The 12970-nt window shown below is 35.1% G+C and overlaps 1 protein-coding gene across 1 annotated transcript in view; it reads right to left on the minus strand.

Moving 5' to 3' along the window:
* Nucleotides 1-12970, minus strand: part of C2cd6 (C2 calcium dependent domain containing 6) — a 74244-nt gene that overhangs the window by 31647 nt on the left and 29627 nt on the right. Inside the window, 4 exon segments of the mRNA XM_042666994.1 lie at nt 3354-3539; nt 5124-5167; nt 8061-8088; nt 9601-9706. Of these exon segments, the coding sequence (XP_042522928.1) occupies nt 3354-3539; nt 5124-5167; nt 8061-8088; nt 9601-9706 (364 nt within the window).

The raw sequence follows: 12970 nt of genomic DNA on the forward strand, positions 1-12970 counted from the left end.
ACAAGAGAAATTACAAAAAATACATAAAAACAGGGAGATTAAACAACACACTTGCAGGTCAGTGGGTCAATAAAGAAATCAGGTAGCAAATGTAAAACTCTTAGAAGCAAAAGGAAATTAGAAACTCAACAGAACCTTTGGGACATAGAAAAGGCAGTGTTAAATTTAACTTTAGGGCTGGGAAGGTAGCTTAATGGTAGAGTGCTTGCCTAGCATGGCTGAAGCCCTAGATTCAATTTCTTAGTACCACAAAAACAGAAAAAGCCACAAGTGGCACTGTGGCTCAAGTAGTAGAGTGCTAGCTTTGAGAAAAAGAAAGAAAGAAAAAAAAAAAAACAAGCTCAGGACAATACCGAGGCTCTGAGTTCAAGCCCCAGGACTGGCAAAAATAGTAACTTTATAGTTATGAAGGCCTACATTAAAATCAGAATAATCTCAAATATATAATATGATAAACTTCAAGATCTTAGGAAATCAAGAAGAAGTCAGATGAAAAATCTGTAGATGAAAATAATAAACACCATGATAGAATTAATTAATACAGGTTAAAAAACAAAGAATCAATGAAATAAAGTTTGTTCTTTGAAAAGATAAGCCATATTGATAATTCCTTAGCAAGACTGTCCAGAAGAAAGAGATTTAAATAAAATTAGAGACAAAAAGGGAGATAATACAAAAAAATGAAATTCAGGAAATATTTTTAAACAATACACCAAAAAAAAAAAAAAAACCTAGAAAAGATCCAAAGAAATCAATAGACACAGGTGATTTACCAAAATTAAACAGATCAAAATTAAGCAATACATTTTGGGAAGTGAATGAATTCATATTCTCCAACTTATTAGTTTGCTGATAGAAGAAAAATTTAAAGGTTTATTAACAAACCTGGATACATGATATAGGAGGTTTAATTCTGAGAATAAAATGTGTATCTTAAAAAAATAATAAGCAATACATTTGAAGAAGCAATAAAGAATTTCTTTAGTAATTGTCTTAGGACTACACAGATTCATGAATTTTACCAGACCTTTAACGAGAACTACCACTAGTGCTTCTCAAAGTATTACATAAAATAGATAGGAAAGGAACACCATGAAACCCATGCTGTAGAGCTAGCATTATCCTAATACTAGAATGAGATAAAACATACAAAGTAGGCAAGCTCAATCTCCTTAATGAACATAAACACAAAAAAACTCAATATAATACTTGTAAACAGAGTTCAAAAACACATTAAAACATCACAAGTTGGTTTCATTCCAGCAATGCAAAGATGGTTCAATATACATAAATCAATAAATATAGCACATAAATAGAATGAGAACAAGTAATACATGATCATCTTAATAGATGATTAAAAGTCTTTGACAAAATTCAACATCCTCTCAAAATAAAATCCTTGAAGAAACTAGGAATAAACTAAGAATAAACTAGGAATAAACTAAGAAACTAGGCTATACATAATAAAAGGTATATATGACAAAATCATAGCCAATAATACACTGAATAGGCAAAAATATAAAGCACTTCCTCTAAAATCAGGAACAATTTGAGGATGTCCAGCCTATATTTTTATCAAACATAAAATAGTTATTAATAAATATTAAATATAGTTCTTGAAACCTTAGCCATACTAATGAGAAAGAAATAAAAGGGGTACAAATAGGAAAGGAGGACATCAAAGCATTCATATGTGTAGAAAGCATAATTTTATACTTGGACTCTAAAAATAATACCAAAAATCCTTTTTGATCTGATAAATGCAACAAAGTGGTAAGATGCAATAATAACATATAAAAATCTATAGTTTTTCTATGTAGCAACAATGAGCAGGCTGAAAAAGGAACTAGGAAAACAATTCTATGACAATAGTCTCAAAAACTCCTAAGTAAGTATGTTGGGTGCTATGCAAGTATATACAAAAATAATAACTGAAATTTAAAAAAAACCATGGGAGATTCCAATAGTATAATTCCTTAGAAGGGCAAAATCAAGGTTCGGCAAAATAATAGATAGAGTAATAAAGGAGTCACTATAACTGAATGCACATGTACATATGGAAATATCACAATGAAACCCTTTGAATAAGATGCATTCAATTGAAAAGTGAAATAGTTAAATGTGGCAGTAAATATAGCTTTTATTTTCTTTCGTTTCTCTTCATGCTCTAAGTTTTCTGTATTACTTTCACGTTCACTAAATACAAAAGCATTATTTATTCTTTTTGTTTGCATTACTTAAGATCTTAGGCAATTCCCTAGAGTTAATAAAATTGTATCTTTTGAAAATTTGAAGAAAATTTAGAAATGACCTGGCCAGAAACCATTCAAAGGATGATGAAATAGGTTTGGAGATCTAGAGGTTTAGGTGCCCAAGCTAGTTTTAGTTTTACTCAGAAATCAAATCTTAACCCATTTGCACTGCCTTTGTTTTGTTCGTTCTGACCTTGAACTCAAAGGCCTGGGCACTGTTCCTGAGCTGTTTTGCTCTACTGCTTGAGACACAGCTCCACTTTCAGATCTTTTGGTGATTAACTGAGACAGGAGTCTCCTGACTTTCCCGACTGGACTGGCTTCAGACTCGGTCCTCAGATCTCATCCTCCTGAGTAGCTAGGGTTGTAGGTGTGGGTCACCAGTACCCAGGTTGCACCGTTTTTTTAGAGAACTATATGCAACAGTGATTCAAATGAGATGAATATATCAGAGGAGATTTTTGCTTCTTTCTCATTTTGAAAAAGGCTTTTCTGGGGTACTTTATATTTATATTCAAATTGTTCTAACTTTAATAAAGTCTATTTGTTTATAATAAGGAGACCATACATAATTTCCTGTAATAAAAGACCTTAAAAGCGTTTCACCTAAATAATTTATCAGGCTTTTATGTTTCATTTGGATTTGTATGTTGGTATTGTTGCACTTACAACTGGATTTTTTTACACAAATCTCAGAGGCTAATTCTTATTACTGGCATCTTGTGTCACTGTGTGTTTTCTTCAAAGACTGTTACCTCATACATCACTATAAATAGGAAAGGAATAGTGAACATACTTAGACAAACTTTTACTGGAGACATGTGAATAAATATTCAATTTATTTGTATTTAATTGTTTTAAAATAAATTTTTTCCTCTTATATTTCTAATGTGAAGGTAAACATCTTTAGTTCAAGTGAAGTCTTCTTTTGGATCTTGGCTCTGAAGCTACTTTTTATTTCAAATAGCAGGAAAATGAGCTCACGCTCTTCCTTTCAACTAAGTTTAAACAGTAGCTCTGACACCTAGTTTATACTGCAGTTGAATTTAATTTCCTCCTCCTTATTTTCTCAGGATTTATACAGAAACTGTTCAATTTTACCTCTGGTTGAGATGAGCCTGGTGTATCTGTATAAATGCATAGCTGTGGAGCTTTCAAATGTCCTCCTGATGGAAGTGCAGACACTTTTATCTCATTTTCCTCCGGCATGGCTTCTGTTTCATATCCTAATGGTATTACTTCGTCATCTTGTGTTATTTCCAGGATAGGGACAGTGGGGAATGAAACCTGTGGGTAGGAATGTGCATATGAAGGTGTTGGTTTATCATTTTTAGGAAAAACAACAATTGAACATCTAATATGGCAAATGTTGGTATAATCAGTCTTTTATCACTGTAATCTAGCAGCTATAAAATACAGAAATAAAGTAAGCTAACAGTCACTACTCAGTAGGCAGTATTTAAAATTAATAAGCTAAAGTCAATTTACCCATATTCTTTATCATATAACCATTGATATTTGTAAATTACTATATTCTGTAATGATAATACAGTGAGAAAGTCTTCATTTGCCTGAAATCACAGAATATGACCCACAAAAATGACTAATGTTTGTAAGACACTGCTTATAAAGCAGTAGTTTTTATATATCTGGATCTTATAACATCTTTTTAAAAAAATCTAGGGTATGACATTTTAATGTTACACTATTACAGACATGTCATGAAAGAAAGGAAATTTTAATAACAAAATAACACTAAGAACAAATGACAAAATCCCAATCATATAATCAAATGAATGACATTTTAATAATATGTTCCAAAGAATAATTTTTTTTAAAAATATACATTTTTAAGCTAAATAAATTTGCTTTGTGAAAAATTCTTTTTATTGTCTTTTTTCCCTCATCTTGAGCTGGGGAAAACATAGATATTGATTTCGGAACCACTGAGCCTAGGATGGAAATATTTAAGTACTATTTGTCAAGCAACAGGAAAAAAATGTTTAATCTTTGTTGGTTTATATGGAAATCCACTGCTTAATTAAATGGATATAGCCTATAAAATTAGCAGAAAAGCAAACTATATTAGATGAATTCCCTTTTTTACTGATCTTTATTTTGAAATACATGACATTGTTACATGTGCTAAGTTTACAACATGAATAAATTAGATCTTTATTTTGAAATACATGACATTGTTACATGTGCTAAGTTTACAACATGAATAAATAAGAAGTTTTTGGTGAGAAAGGGACAAGAATAGGGTGAGGTCTATGGCATCCACCTGAAGGCCTTATGTAGAATTTTGTATTTTTTTTCTTATTTTCTCTTCAGTACCTTTTGCTCCCCCATTTTCACATGCATTCTTGTTTTGTTTTTGTTTTGTTGGTACTGGGATTTGAACTCAGGAACTTCAATTTGCTTGCTCAGCTAGTGCTTTACCACTTTGGCCATGCCGCTAGCCCTTCACACGAATTTTAAAATGTTACTATTCTATGCTGAAGTCTCTTTCCAGAATGTAATTCTACTCTAAAAACTGTAATGGAGAGAGGAAGGCTAAGTAAATAGAGTCATAATATTCAATGTGTGAATGTGAATATGGAACCATATAACTTGAGGTAATTGTGTTTGGGATAGATAGGGGAAGAATGATGGAAGGGGTGAGCAAGATGGCTTGTACTCAAACTGATGTGTTGAAGTTGTACTTTGTACAACTACTTAAAGACAATAAAAATGTGTAATAGTGTAGATATAATAGAAAAAATATGAAATACATGAATACTTTTTGAATGTTTTAAAATTTCCATTTATGTATTTTTTTCTCTTCCATAGAACAATGGCTACTACACTTTCTCTTCTAAGTTCCCTTACCTCAGCTGCAGTAGTTTCAGATGTCTTGTATATAACAGGAACATCTGTTTAAAAAAAAATTTTTAATGTTTAAGTTTTATGGTTTTTTGCACACATTATTTGTATGCGTATACATTCAATGAAGAGTAACTTAAAGCATTTACTCAAACATAAATATGACACTAAAAACAGGCTGATGAGTCTCAAAGAAATAAAAGTAGTAGTTAATGAACAAGCATGATGAAAACATGAGACTATGTATGAAGTGTTAAGATTGCTATTTGTCACTTTCTTTTTTTTTTTTTTTTAGTCGGTCGTGGGGCTTGAACTCTGGGCTTGGGTGCTGTGCCCTCCACTCTTCAGCTCAAGGGTAGTGCTCTACCACTTGAGCCACAGTACCACTTCTGGCTTTCTGAGTGGTTTGAGCTAAGAGTCTCACAGTCTCTCCTGCCCAGGCTAGCTTTGAACCTCGATCCTCAGATCTCAGCCTCCTGAGTAGCTAGGATTACAGGCATGAGCCACCGGCACCGGGCCTATTTGTCACTTTCTTTAGTAACCTATGTGCTATTTTCTAAAGTGTCTATTTTGTATTCCTACCAACAGTTTCCAAGAGTTCCAGTTTCATCACATCCTCATCTATATGTTATCATTTGAATCTTTGTTAGTAGCCATCCTAACAAGTATGGTGTATCTCATTATGATTCTTAAATCATTTTTAATTAATTTTTTAGTTAATTTTAAATAATAGATTTCATTATATTTTCATTCACACACACACACACACACACACACACACACACACACACACACACACACACACAGAGATCCTTTGTACTAAATTAGACCATTTTACATTTCAAACATCATCATGTAAGGGTTCCTTTTCCCTGAATTTTTCTTTCCTTTTCCCTGAATTTTTCTTTCCTTTTTTCTGTTTTTGCTTCTTTACTGGTATCTAAACTCAGTGTTTTATTAGGTCAAGTACCTACTCAACCACTTGTGTTACACTTGTGCTTTACATTTATTGTTTTAACTATAATATGTCTTGGAATTGTTCCTTTCTGTTGAGTGTTCTAAAAGTTTTCTGTACCGGAACTGATGTTTCTTAAGATTTGGGGAATCTTCTCCTATTAACTTATTGAATGTTTTCTATCCCTTTAAGTTCCTATTTTGTCTTTTGTGCCTATAATACACAGGTTTAGTCTTTCACTAATGTCCCAGAGGTCTAGCATGCTCCATTCACACTTCTTTCCTTTTTCTTTATCTGGTTGTTCTAATACCTTCTACCTTTGTATCTGAGCCCTATTATTCTGTTTCCAATTCAGTCTATTCTAGGAGATTTTCCACAGAAATTTACCTTATTGAGATTTTTATTTCCAGAATTTCAATTCAAAAAAATTTTAAGGATTTCTGTGTCTTTATTGAATTCCTTTCATAACCTGCATGGTTTCCTTGCTTGCTCAGCTGCTTATATGCATTCTGCTTGAATTCATTCAGCTTTTTATGCTGTCCTTCATTTCATCAATCATTTTTATAAATATGTTTTAAATTCTTTAGACTTTCTTTTATACTATTTTTAATGTTTGTTACTATAGGATTGCTGACCTTTGAAGGTGTCATGTTGCCTAAGTGTTTTACATATTTCTTGCATCTGTTTGTTGAAATTTAGGCATCTGAGGTCAAGCTGTTGTGTAGTCTTAATAATCTGTAGACTTGTAGTTAAAGTATTCTCAGTGTCCAAGCAGAACTATGTAATGGGAGAACTATAGTATAGTTTTCACACCTGGGCAAGGGGATAGCCTAGTTGCCAAACTTTTGCATGTATGCTCAGAATACCAGATCTAATCCTGCAGTAATGTTCAAACAGAGAACTAACTGGAGTCTCTTGTATTTTCTTCAGTATAGGGTTTAGTGTTTTGTATGAGTTGAGAACAAGCTGGTCAGTTATCCACTTCTGTGTTGTAGCCAATTTAGGAGCTTTTCTTTGTGTACTGAAAGACACTGCTACTTATACATAAGTTGTTAGCCTATAGTCTAGGACAATTTTTATTTGTTGTACAGCTACCATTTCTGCTCCTTGGGACAGCACATGTGCAGCCCCTAGAAAGTGCCCAACATGTGCACTAAGGTCTGCACCAGTGGCTGTCAAGTGAGGAACTCAGGTGCTCTGGCTACATGTCTCAGTTCTTTTAGACCCATACAACAGTTCACTTTATAGAGGAAAGAGGCTTTAGAATATCACATGAGTCTGGGGTCCCAGGTGCTGTGCTCAGATCTCTCCATTCTAGCTGGCAGAAAGCCATACTAGCCTGCAGATAGCTCCTGGATGCTGAAGGCTCTTCAAGTTTGTGTTATTTCTGGTGATTCTCAGGGCCCTGGGAGTTATTCCAGACAGGGAGATCACCAACTGTAAAGCCCAGCATAGCTTGAAATTCTCAGCTTAATCGCTGCCAGCAGAGGACTTACATTTAATTTCTGAAATAACCTTCAGCAATAAAACTTGAAGTAAGGAGACTGGGGCTGTGTAATAGCACTTTGTTCTCACAAGCCATCCTGGCACCTAGCTGGGTGATAGGGGTTTTCCACCCAGCTTCAAAGGCCTAGAAGTGAGACAAGTTACCCATTAAATTGCAGATGCTTATTAGCTCTAGGGAGGCTGGGAAATTCCTGCTTCAAAAAATATCAGCTGCGGGCTGGGAAGGTGGCTCAGTGGTAGAGTGCTTGCCTTGCAAGCCAGAGGCCCTGGGTTCGATTCCTCAGCACCACATAAGCAAAAAGAAAAAAGCCGGAAGTGGTGCTGTGGCTCAAGTGGTAGAGCGCTAGCCTTGAGCTGAAGAGCTGAGGGACAGTGCCCAGGCCCAGAGTTCAGGCCCCACGACTGGACCAAAAAAAAAAAAAAAACAGCTGCATCATGTTCTTTAGTCCCAGGAAAAGCCCTGCTCCTTGTGCAGTGTTTACAGTCTGCTTGTGTTGGGCTTGAGTGCCCCTACCCAAGCATGCGGTTTTTATCTTTAAAAGCTTGGTTCGAGCTCTGTACTGGGCTGCAGGTTTTTGAGACAGGAATCCACCTGCAGATGCCAGCTCTCCACTAACGACTCCCAATTCGACCTCTCAAAATGTGGCTTCTCTATTTTTTTTTGTCACTGAGTTCCCTTACAACAAACTGGAGTAAGAGTTGGGTGCCTGTGGGTCACTTCTGTTATCTTAGCTACTCAGGAGGCTTAGATCTAGGGATGATTGTTGAAAGCCAGTTGGAGCAGGAAAATCTGTGAGACTCTGATCTCCAAATTAATCACCAAAAATCTAGAAGTAGAGCTGTGACTCAAGGGGTAGAGCATGAGCCTTAAGCTGAAAAGGCTCAAGCCCCGTACTGGCAACAACAACAAAACCATTAAAAAAATAATAACTGGAGTAGTATCACCACTCATTACACTTTTTTCTGGTTCCCAAGCTCTACTCAGAGCTCTTGCCTCACCAAGTTAAAACTTCTCCCCATCACCCCTACCGCCCTCACTACTACTACCCTGCCATGGGTCAGTCTCAAAACCTACCTTATAGGCCTCCATACCCGTAATTTGAGCACCTGTAATCTGAGCTCCTATAACCTGAGTCCTTTGCCAAGACTAGGATCATTCTTTCTAAAATGACCCTGAATGACAATGAAACTGCTCTCATAGGACAGAACCAAGCTGCTGAGACCACTGTGCATTTTCCTTCTGGGCCTCTGTTAACTTTCAGCTCTCCCATGTCAAAATCCTCTCCTTCTCTATGAGTTTCTTGTGGCCAACTTACTCTCAGCCACTGTAGTCAGGTGTCTCAAGACATCCTGAGCTGCAACTTCTTTTTTTTTCAAAACTCTGTAGTATCGCAGTACTTAGCTCTCAAAGGAAAGGGAAGCTAAAGACTGACTTGCCTCATTCTTTTATGTATTAATTAAATATCTTTCTAATAATTTGTGTCATGTTCTCAAATTCAATACTTATTTCATTTTCCTTCCCACTTCTCCATCCATATTTTTTATTTCACATCCCACTACATAATAAAGATGATCAGAGCATAATCAACATTTAATACTTTTTCCTCATCTTTAAAGGACTAAAACATTAATTTTCTTGAAGTCTTAATAAAGTGTAAGCCTTTTTTGGAAGGCTATAAAGTAAATTTAATATATTAAAACTTTTAAGGAATATGTATTTTCTCAAAAACAAAACCCATCTAATTTTAATTATCTTAAAATTAACAAAAATCTAATTTGTTTCTTACCTAATGTTCTAGTTTCAGGCTCCTCTAATATATGAGTCCAGCTTTCAAATTTGCCAGGCATGCTAACTTTCTAAACACAGAAAAGGAACAAAAGAATATTCATGGCAGAACTCTTCATAAAGCTCAACAGCAAAAATAACCTAAACAAGCTATATTTGATCATCACTTCAATTATCATAATCTTTCTTTTAAAAAATTATACATGCACATGGGAAAAATGTATGATGTCAATTACCTTAGAATCTTTAGTCTCCATTTTGGGGTTAATGATGCTTTCTAAATAGGCAGCTTTTTCTGTCCATGTTTGCATGTTTCTATACATCGATTTCATTTTTTTCAGCCTAAAGAAAGTGATTTGTTGCGGAAATGAAATAAGAACTAAGTAACAGAATAATATGAATGGTATTGTTTACAGGGTAATAACACAGTACAACCCACTTATTCAAAGTTCTAGAGAATCAAAGGAGATGAATAAAAATGCTAAGAAAAATGACAGTGCTTGTTGCCTAGGATTGTTATGGAGATAGATGTAGTTTCATAAAGACATAAACACATTTCTTACACTAGTGGTATTATATTTCTCAAAGTGAATCATAAATATGTAGGTAACGCCAGATTATCATTAATCTATCTGAACATGTTTCAGAAATTATTTGATATATATTGTTCTAAGTATTTTGAACTGTGTGTCATGGTTCATTTATAAAAACAGAACAATAAAGTTTATTGAGAATGTTTTGGGAAGGGGATAAGAAGTATGACAGAGAGTGATAGGAAGTATGAGTCTGATCAATGTACATTGTATGAATATATGAACATATAAAAATGAAACTTTCTTGTATAAATTGATACTAGTTAAAAAATAAAAACAGGGCTGGGAATGTGGCTTCCTAGTAGAGTGCTTGTTTGCTTAGCATTCATGAAGCCCTGTGTTCAATTCCTCAGTACCACATAAACAGAAAAAGCTAGAAGTGGTTCTGTGGCTCAAGTAGTAGAGTGCTAGCCTTGAGCAAAAGGAGCTCAGGGAGAGTGCCTAGGTCCTGAGTTCAAGCCCCAGGACTAGGAATAAAGTAAAAAAAAATTTTTTTTAATAAAAAAAACAAACAGCGTGGTAATAGCATCTCATGCCTATAGTCCAAGCTACAGGAAGTGGTGACTGAGAAGATCTCAGATGCTACCCTAGGCAGAAAAGCACATGAGGCTCTGTCTCCAAAATAATCAGCAAAAAGCTGGGCTGGACGTATATCTCAAGTGACAAGAGCACCAAATAAGCAAGTAGGATGAGGCCTTGAGTTCAAACCATAGTGTAGACAAAAATAACAAAAAATAAAATAAAACCCAGCAAAGACATTACAAAAAGGAAAAATTTACAATCTTATTAATAAATATAGATACAAAGACTACAGGTAATGTATAATTTTAGAACAATTCAAGAAAATATAGAAAAGATAATATATCATATGCAAAATGTCTTCATCTCAGGAATCTAAAGATATTTGGGGGGTTTGGTTTTTTGTTTTTGTTTTTTGCGGTCCTGGGGCTTGAACTCAGGGCCTAGGCACTGTCTCTGAGCTTCTTTTGCTCAAGGCTAACACTCTACCACCATTTGAAGCACAGCACCACTTCTGGCTTTTTCTGTGGTATTGAGGAATCAAACCCAGTGCATGCTAGGCAAGCACTATGACACATTCCCAGCCCAGATATTTTGACATTAACATTAGAAAATATAAATTAAGCTGAGTGCTAAGTGGCTCATGCCTATAATCCTAGCTACTCAGGAGGCTAACATCTGAGGATTATGGTTCAAAGCCAGTCCAGGCAGGAGACTCCTTGAGATTCTTCTCTCAAATAAAACCACAGAAAACACTGGAAATTGTGCTGTGGCTCAAGTGGTAGAGCACTAGCCTTGAGCAAAAGAAGCTCAGGGACAGTGCCCAGGCCCAGAGTTCAAGCCCCAGGACTGGCAAAACAAAAGAAAAGATAATATAAATTAAATATAATTTAGGTGATTGAACATGGTAAAGCATTTCACCAAAATCAGTATTTAGGACTTGAAAACAAAAACATTTCAGTCTTTAACTCCCATTTTCTGTGTGGGGATCAGGAAGTGTTCTTTTTGTTTATCTCCCTATTTTATCTTGTAAACAAATTGACAAATTCTTGTTAAATCTTAAAAAAAACCAACTAGGAACAGAATGGAATAAATATAGGTACTACTAGACACCCATAAGGAGACTCATTAAATAATGCTCTTGATTGTTAAAGGGGTTAGATGTGTGGCTCAGTGGTAGAGTGCGGGCCTAACAAGGCTCCAATCACCAGTACCAAAGAGAAAAATAAAGACCACGAATAAAACAAAGAGATCCACTTTAGTCATTTTTACTGTTGACCAGTGTGTTTAGATAAAATAGTAAGACAAAAAAAAACCACACTATAAGATGGAAAGATCTCCCATGTTCATGATTGGCAGAATTAGTAGTTATTAAAATGGTCATACCACTGAACATAATCTACAGATTCAACACAAAGACCATCAAAATTCCACGTTCACTCTTTGCAGAAATAGAAGAAAAATCAATCTTAAGATGTGTGCAGAAGCACAAAAGACCTCAAATAGCAAAAAGTAATCCTAAGTGGGAGGAGAAATGCTGGGCCCAGTATGACAAAACGGGACTTCAAAGTATACTACAATATAATTTGTACATATTCTGTACTACATATTTCAGTAACAAAAACAGCCTGACACTGATACAGAAGCAGATATGAAGACCAATGGACAGAACAGAAGACTCAGAATTAAAACCACATAGTTACAGCCATCTAATTATCTATAAAGGAGCCAAAATAGCCTCTTCAACAAATGACACTGGGAAAACTGTTTATCTACATGAAGGAGACTGAAACTAAATCCCAATCTCTCACCTTATATTAAAAAGCCAAATCCAAGTGGACCAAAGATCTTAATGTAAAACTTAAAATTTTGACTCTGCTACAGGAAAACATTGGGGAAACTCCAGAATACAGAGACACAAGTAATTAATAGGATCCTAATTGTCCAGAAAATAAGAGCAAGAACTGGCAAGTTAAAAAGTTTCTGCATAACTAACAATTACCAGAACTAAGAGACAAGCTATGGAACGGAAGAAAAAAATCATTGACAACTATTCAAAAAAGGATTAATATTCGGACCATAAAAAGACTAATGTCTAATAATCTATGGAAAAATGTTTAATATCTTTAGCCATGAAAGAAATACAAACCAAAACTACACAGATTCCATTTCACCAGTCACAATGGTAATCATCAAGCAAATAAACAGAAAGAAATACTGTTGAGAATTGGGGAAAAGGAACTCTTACACTGTTGATGGGAATGTAAACTAACTAGTGTGACCACTATGGCTATTTGCATGGCACCTCAAAACTAAGAATACATCTACCTTAAGTCCTTGGGTGCCTCACTCTCACTTGACTTGCTTACTCATATCTCTTCTACTTGAGTCATGTCTCCAGCTGGGTATTTGGGTGGTTAATTTGAGATGGAGTTCCATACCTTTTCTCCCCAGGCTGTTTTGAACAGTAGTCCTCTAGGGCCAGCCTCCTGAA

Source organism: Dipodomys spectabilis, unplaced genomic scaffold, assembly GCF_019054845.1.
Source record: "Dipodomys spectabilis isolate Male_0828 unplaced genomic scaffold, ASM1905484v1 ptg000373l, whole genome shotgun sequence".
Lineage (NCBI taxonomy): Eukaryota > Metazoa > Chordata > Mammalia > Rodentia > Heteromyidae > Dipodomys > Dipodomys spectabilis.